Raw genomic sequence first — 7,954 nt, forward strand, 5'->3', positions numbered from 1 at the left:
CCAATAAGAAGAGAGCCATTTTATTAAGTAAAGTTAACGCAGCAACGTATGATGTAATTGATAAGATATGTAAGCCAAAGAAGCCTGGAGAAAAAACGTACGAGGAGATAGTTCAGGTGGTAAAGAAGTATTTAAAACCACCAGTATCTTACTTGGTTCATCGAAACAGTTTTAGACAACGTATGCAGAATCAAAATGAAAGTATTGGTGAATACGTAACTGCTTTACAAGAGTTGGCGAATAATTGTAAATTTAAAGATGGAGATGGAGATGATCAGGTTTTAGATCAATTAATTGTTGGAATCCGAAGCAAGTCTATTAAAGCAGAGTTATTGAAAATCGAGACACCAAAATTAGATACAGCATTAAAAAAAGCTTTAGGATCAGAAGCGGCTGAAAAAGGAGCTGAAACATTACATAGTCATGAACAGTATCAGGAGAAACAGAAGGAAGAATTTAACAAGATGGATGCTCGGACAAATTCAAAATATTCAAGTAGAATGAGCCAGCCAGCAATCAAGCTGAATAGGCAGCAAGGTAAATAACAATACCAGCAACCCAAGCAGAGGCATCAGACATCGCGTGATCAACAATCGTCAACACACTTGGAGTATTATCGTTGCGGTAAGCCGAATCATTTAGCTCGCGATTGTAGGTATATTAATGCTACGTGCTATTTATGTAATAAGCTTGGGCATCTCAAAAGTGTATGTCGAGAAAATGAGAATAATAAGAATTACTCATCATCCACAGTGAATCGTGTAGGATATTTAGAAACCGAAGATAACAGTAGCGATAACGATAGCGTAGCCGAAGAGTTAAATGATTTATTTTCTGAGAAAGCGAGTATGTATAACATGAGTAATAATTATATTCCTGGAAAAGTTTGTGTTGAACCGCAGTACATGAGTGTAGAAATAAATAAAATTAAAATTAAAATGGAAATTGATTCCGGTGCGGCTATGTCAATCATACCTATAAAATTAAAAGAAAATTATTTTGGAAAAATCGAAATGTTCGAGCCCAATGTTGAATTTATAAATCATGATGGAAATATAAATAAACCAATTGGTATGTTAAAAAAATTGAATGTTAGAGCGAACAATATTGAAATTATAACAGATGTTTACGTAACAAAGTCATCGGGACCCCCGATTATTGGTAGATCGTGGTACAAATGCTTTGAATTTGTGGCCCTTGTACAAAGAATTAAATTTGCATTCGCTCGAATCAACAGAAGTCTATAAAGAAAATTTAAAAGAAATTTTACTTAAATATAGATCGTTTTTTGAAAAAAGCAAAGGGTTGTTCACGAAAGGTAAAATTAAACTAGAATTAAAACCAATCAACCCAAATATATGTTAGCACGTTCAATCCCATTTGCGCTATAAGAAAAAGTTTAACAAGAATTAAATAGATTAGTAGAAAAAAAAATTATTGAACCAATTAAAACAAGTGAATGGGCTACTCCTATAGTACCTGTAATAAAGCCAAATGGAAGCGTTCGTTTATGTGCAGATTTCAAAGTTACAGTAAACCCCCAGTTAAAAACTATAAAATATGCACCCCCCAATTTTGACTACGCTATAGCTAGATTGCAGACTCGAAATAAGAACAACAGATTAAACGAAGTGAAACGTTATTCAAAAATAGATTTAAAAGATGAATTTTTGCAGGTTCCTGTGGATGAAAATTCACAAAATTTATTAACTATTAATACTCATAAAGGCTTATTTCGTTGTTTGTCCATGATGTATGGAATAGCATCAGGTCCTGGCTACTTTCAGAAAATGATCGAGGAAATTTTAAAAAACATTGAAGGGGTAGCAGTAGTCGCAGATGACGTTGTAATTACTGGTGACACGGATAAAGAACATTTGATAAATTTAGACAAAGTACTAACTGGATTACAAGAAAGTGGATTAAAAGGTCGATTAGATAAATGTAAATTTTTCAAAAAGGAAATAACGTACTTAGGGTATAAATTGTGCAATGATAATATTAGTGTCGACGAGAATAAATATAAGGCAATTGTCGAAATGAAAACCCCATCGAATCATAAAGAACTTCAATTATTATAAGGAAGAATAAATTACTATGGAAGGTTGTTTAATAATAGAGCAAAAATTTTAGCACCTTTATATAAGTGTAATAATAGCGAGAAATTTAATTGGACTAACGATTGTCACAAAGCATTCGAGAGCGCGAAAGTAGCATTAAAGCAAATAATTGTTAATTATGATCCTTCTTTAAAATTGATATTAACGTGTGACGCTTCACCATATGGTTAAAGTGCATTTCTTAGTCAGCCATACTCAGATGTGGAAAAACCTGTAGCGTTCACATCAATCCGTTTAACGAAAGCGCAAGAGAATTACTCGCAAATTGATAGAGAGGCTGCGGTAATAATCTTTGGTGTAACAAAATTCTAAGATTATTTATATGCAAGAGAATTTACAATAAGAAGCGATAATAAACCATTATGTAGAATTTTCTCACCTGAAAAAGGTATACCGAAAATGGCTGCGAGTCGACTCCAAAACTGGTCGTATTTTTTGAGTGCATTTAACTATAAAATTGAAAATATAAGAGTACCAAAGAGAATATTGTAGCAGACACTCTATCAAGATTACCTTGCGTAACAGATGAAAAACAAAGTGAAATTTTAAACACAGAAAGAAAATATACATATTTACATTACGTTATTGAAAGTAAAATTGGATGTTTGAATTATAAAGCTGTAGCGAGAGAAACAGCTAAAGACAAAGATCTGTCTCGTGTAAAGAGAATGGCATTAACCAGATGGCCAGAATGTAAATTAAAAAATTGGCCTAAAGAGTTAAAACCTTATGCGTTACGAAAAGACGAAATAACAATTGAAAAAGAATGCCTTATGTGGGGACAGCGTGTCATAATACCGTTTAAACTACAAACACATATTATAGAAAATTCACATGATAGTCATTTTGGAGTAGTAAAAATGAAAAGTATGGCAAGGTCGGTTGTGTGGTAGCCGAACACAGATGAACATTTAGGAAAAAAGGCAAAATATTAAGAATTTTGTATTAAGGTGTATGACGTTCCTCGCAGAGTCACGTTTTCACCCTGGCCATGGTCCAACCAACCTTGGCACAGAATTCATGCGGATTTTGCGGGGCCATTTTTGGGTTATACTTATTTGTTAGTTATAGATGCATATTCCAAATAGCCCGAAGCTTACATTGTAAAAAATGTGTCAACAGATCATACTGTAAAAATTTTTCAAGAAATTTTTTCTCGACACGGCCTACCCCATCATTTAGTAACAGACTCAGGCTCTCAATTTAAGAGCGATGAGTTTCTCGAGTATTTAAAGAAAATAGGTGTTAAACACACATTCGCAGCACCAAAATATCCAGCAACTAACGGCGCTGCTGAGGGCTTTGTAAAAACTTTCAAAAGGAAAGTAAAATCTATAGTCGATAGTCAATCTATTAGCGTGCAAAATGCAATTAATAAATTTTTATTCACGTACCAAACAACAAAACATGTAACTACCAATGAGACACCGGCTAAATTATTATACAATCGAGAGTTGCGAACGCCATTGCAACTACTGCGTCCTGATGGCAGAAAAATAACTGAAGAAAAGCAATACGATGAAATTAAAAATTTTAAAGGTGTTAGAAAAGATACTTTTAAAAAAGGAAACGTCGTAATTGCAAGGGATTTTCGTAAATACTATCCAAAAATGTCAAAAGCGAAAGTTGTAAGTGAGATTTCTCCGAGAAGTTGTTTGATAAAATTCGCAGGGGGAGGAGAACATAAGAGACACTACGACCAGATAAAACATTGGCGCGAGATGAATAACGATTTATACGATGATAATAAATTACGACAAGGCGAGTTACAAAACAATATTGTAAGAAAATCAACGCTTATTGCAAAGCCTGTAAATCGTTATATGGTTACTCATTAATTAATAAATATATTGTAGTTGTTTTTGCAATTATTAAGTAGGGAAGGATGTAGTATATGTGAATCCGACTGTGAATCATTGACATAGCGTAAAGCGTTGTGTGATACATATGTATGTGTTTATACACACATCTTGATCATATCACCTTGTAGCTTATAAGTATGAATATAATAAATAGTCAGTCTTTAGCCTTAGTTATGAGCAGTTGATTTACCTGGCTCCTTTCCCGTCCACAGGCTACTCATAAATAAGTATGTGTATACATAATATTTTTCATTATGTTTTAAAAAGAAGTGCGCATCATTTTGTACATTTTTGTGGAACAATAATAATGATAATAAAAAAATAATTAAAAGAGAAAAGAAATTTTTATTTATTTCTTCATGTGTAACAAAAGCATCACACTTAAATCGTATAGTATTGCATTTGAATGTCTAGGACTCTTCAGACTTTGCTATATCACAGACCTTACTTACAATATTATTCCTTTTTTCATTTAATTAGCTCTATAAATCAGTAGAAAATCCAGTAAATTACGTCGTATTACGATTATGATTAGTATAAATAGTACTGCCAACTGTGACGTAAATAATATGATTATCATCACCAATTTGTCACTAAAGAAAAAATCTGGATTATCGATAGTCGGACGCTGCACAGTTGTTCTCAAATTTCAATGAAAAGGTCGATTAAAATTTTGAATTTTGCCGTGCACGAATTAAACCGTGGCCAGTGTACTCATTTCTATTATTAATTAAACAATGAAACTAAATTCAAATGATTAAAAACCGCAAAAAAAAAAAAAAAAAAAAAAAAAAACAAGACCTAAAACAACGAAAGATGCTGAGGTAAGGCCACAAGTATAATAATGGTACCTCTTAGTAACTAATTAAACCTATGTAGTGCCCGCTGATTCAATTTCGCAGACGGTACGTAGCAGAATCAACTTAAGGATAGGCCTAGTTAATTGAGTATTCTAAGTTTTAACCCTAACGACTCTCATCAGCGTTTTAGGATCCTTGAAAATGTGTACCATTCTCGCAAGGGGCCACTTGCCAGGGAGATTGGACTCATCCTTAATGAAAACAAGATCTCCTATTTCTAACGACCCAAGGGGGAGAACCCACTTCTCTTGAGTTTGGAGGGAGTTTAGGTACTCTGCTGACCACCTGCGCCAAAATTACTTGACAGCTTGGAACATTAGCTGCCACTGGTGCGGGGGTAATGTATGTTTAGAAGTCAGGTCCGGCTCTGGTATCGAATAGGAGGGCTTAAACATCAAGAAGTGAGAAGGCGTAAGGGAACTCAGATCTGTGGGATCGTCAGTCAAGGGCGCCAGAGGTCTTAAATTCAAATACGACTTAATCCGACACAACTATGTGGAGAATTCGACGAGCGTGAGAATTTGTTCTCCGATGCCTTTTTTTAGATGGAATTTCATCAATTTCACCGCAGCCTCCCACAGACAACCGAAATGGGGGGCGGAAGGGGGGTTAAAGTGCCACTGTGTGCCCAGAACACAGAGAGCATCAGCGAAAGGCGCGTTCTTGTGCCAATACCTTAAAATTGCGCTTAGTTCTCAGTCGGCTCCCACTAAATTAGTGCCCCGATCACTGTATAGATCAGTGCATTGGACCTCATCTAGATGTAAACCGTTGAAAAGCCGCAATAAAGGAATTGGCAGTGTAATCTTGGACGACCTCCAGATGTACAGCTCTGGTAACCATGCAGACAAATACAGCAACGTAAATTTTAAGGGTGCCTCTCCGGCGATGCTTTGCCAGACGAATGGAAAAGGGCCCGGCATAATCGACACCTGTCTTTCGGAATACCGGTGATGGAGTCACCCGGGCTCTCGGGAGATCAGCCATCAGCTGAGTCTGTGGTTGAGCAGTATGTCGGCGACAGGTCAAGCAGTAAGCCAACACGGAGCTTACGATCTGTTGACCGTTCATAATCCAGTACTTCTGACGAAAGGCAGTCAAGGTTAATTGTGTACCTCCGTGAAGAGTAATGAGATGATATCGTTGGATAAGTAACAAGGTTAAAGGATCCCTGCCAAACAAAATCAGAGGGTGTTTGGCGTCAGAGTTAAGCAAGGCGTTGCTTAATCTGCCTCCAACTCGTAACAACCCGTCGGAAAGAAAGGCAGCTAGCTTTCGTAATCGGCTTGAGGCGGGAAGAAATTCTTGTTGACCAATCGGAATGTCGATGTTGCGTTTAATAACTGCGATGTCAGGCACAAAATTGCGCTGTTGATGATCAAAAACTAAAAATAAGGAAGCGCGCCTAACTCATCGGTTGTCAAGCTTGGAGAAGAAACCTGAATGAATGGATCACGACGAAGAAATTCTAGATCTGTGGACTCTATAGTGAGTGGCGAGGATGACTTTCTCAGACTCTCGTAACATCAAAAAACAAAACGCATGACGTAAGCTGCTGCTCGCAAAAGCCGAAGCCAACGTGAACAACGACCAAGAAGGATTTGAACGAAAGAATCAGGCCTTTCTTTCAAGCAACTTGATACTAGATTGAATGAGGGCAGTGGCTCGATAACTTCAACCTTGAGCTCAGGGTACTGAGAATCAGTTTCATGTAAGATATCTGAACCATGGAACCAGATCCGTTTGGCGACGAACTGACTGGGCATAATGCTTCGAGAGGCCATATCAGCAGGGTTTCGTCTATACGTGATGTGGTGCCATTTGGCACTGGGAACCAGGGTGTGGATGTCTCAACATCTGTTTGCAACAAAGACTGGCCACTTGGACGGCGGAGCGTTAAGCCAGTGAAGAACGTTCAGGGAGTCTGTTCACAAGTGGACAGGAGCTCCATTACAATGGCAAGTATCTGCAAAATATTTGATGATTTTTTTCAAGTAGATGAGCAGCGTATAATTCAAGTCAAGGAATGCTCAATGCGTTTAGGGGTGCAACTCGGATCTTGGTGACTTGGAATGACACATGTACATTGCTGCCGTTGAGGTGGCGGGTGTAAGCGACAGTGGCGTAGGCTGACTTAGAGGCGTCGGCAAAGCCATGGATTTGCAGCTGAGCACCAGGAGAATAATGGTTCCATCGAGGGACTCTCACCTGATCGAGCTCAGGTATCTCATTCAGCCACTTCACCCAGGTTTCAACAATAGAGGCTGAAAGCGGCATGTCCCACGCTATCTTAAGCAATCACAGTGACTGTAGCAACATTTTGGGAAATATGAAAATCAGCGAAAACTAGCCTTAAGAATCCTAGTACAGAGCAGCTTGAGAGAACAAGCTCCGTTTGGTCCTAAACCTGGGAAGTTGATTGATCGTGAATTTAAATGCAAATTCATCGGATTTGGGATCCGAAGACAGTCCAAGGACAGATGTAGAATCTCCGTTTGTCTCCAGGATCTTCGGTTGATCAACGCGATGAGCTATAGGGATGCTCGATAGAGCCTGCGGCAAATTAGAAGACCATTTGTGCAGAGAGAGTCCACCAATCTGCATCAGTCTACCAAGCTCCTCACATTTGACCAAGATAGATCTCCTCCACTGAATGATTGCCTGACAAACAATCATCTACGTAGATTTCCTTGCGTAGGATCTTTGAGGCCCGGGGATGAGATTCAGCATGCTCGAAGGCCAGTTGACGCAAGACGCAAGTTGCCAAGAAAGGGGAACACGCAAGACCATATGTGACTGTCATCAGAAAGTATGTTTTAAGCTGATAAAATTTGTCAGGTCTCCAAAAGATTGCCTGACAGGCTTGGTTGTCTTCATGGACCGCGATTTGCCAAAACATCTTCTCCACATCGGCGGTAAAGACAAATCTGTAAAAACGCCATTAGATTATCAACTCGAAAAGATTTAACATGAGATTTGGGCCAGTGTGGAGTACGGAGTTCAATGACAATCCATTTCTGCTTTTGGCTGAGCCATTGAAGACGACTCTAAGCTTAGGTAAAGAGCACTTGCTCCTTAAGACCCCATGATGAGGGAGAAAGACCTTCATCGA

At 38.1% G+C, this 7,954-nt stretch overlaps 1 protein-coding gene across 1 annotated transcript; it reads right to left on the minus strand.

Moving 5' to 3' along the window:
- Positions 1–5,595: 5,595 nt before the first annotated feature.
- LOC149374666 (uncharacterized) lies at positions 5,596–6,608 on the minus strand. Its single transcript, XM_089592411.1, has 2 exons — positions 6,422–6,608; positions 5,596–6,227 (listed from the first exon to the last, which is right to left on the minus strand). Exons 1-2 carry the CDS (start codon positions 6,606–6,608, stop codon positions 5,596–5,598), a joined length of 819 nt encoding a protein of 272 aa, XP_089448537.1.
- Between the last annotated feature and the right edge of the window lie 1,346 nt (positions 6,609–7,954).

This window comes from Copidosoma floridanum, unplaced genomic scaffold (assembly GCF_036245765.1).
Source record: "Copidosoma floridanum isolate Cflo_tuat_1 unplaced genomic scaffold, Cflo_Japanese_pri ptg000016l, whole genome shotgun sequence".
In the NCBI taxonomy this organism is placed as follows: Eukaryota; Metazoa; Arthropoda; class Insecta; order Hymenoptera; family Encyrtidae; genus Copidosoma; species Copidosoma floridanum.

What these genes read in the sequence shown, in the direction of transcription:
- LOC149374666 (XM_089592411.1), bottom strand. Translation starts at nt 6,608, where the DNA reads ATGCCCAGTCAGTTCGTCGCCAAACGGATCTGGTTCCATGGTTCAGAT. An exon ending in CCTTCTTGGTCGTTGTTCAC is followed by an intron (nt 6,228 to 6,421) that starts GTTGGCTTCGGC and finishes CCTTATTTTTAG; the next exon opens with TTTTTGATCATCAACAGCGC.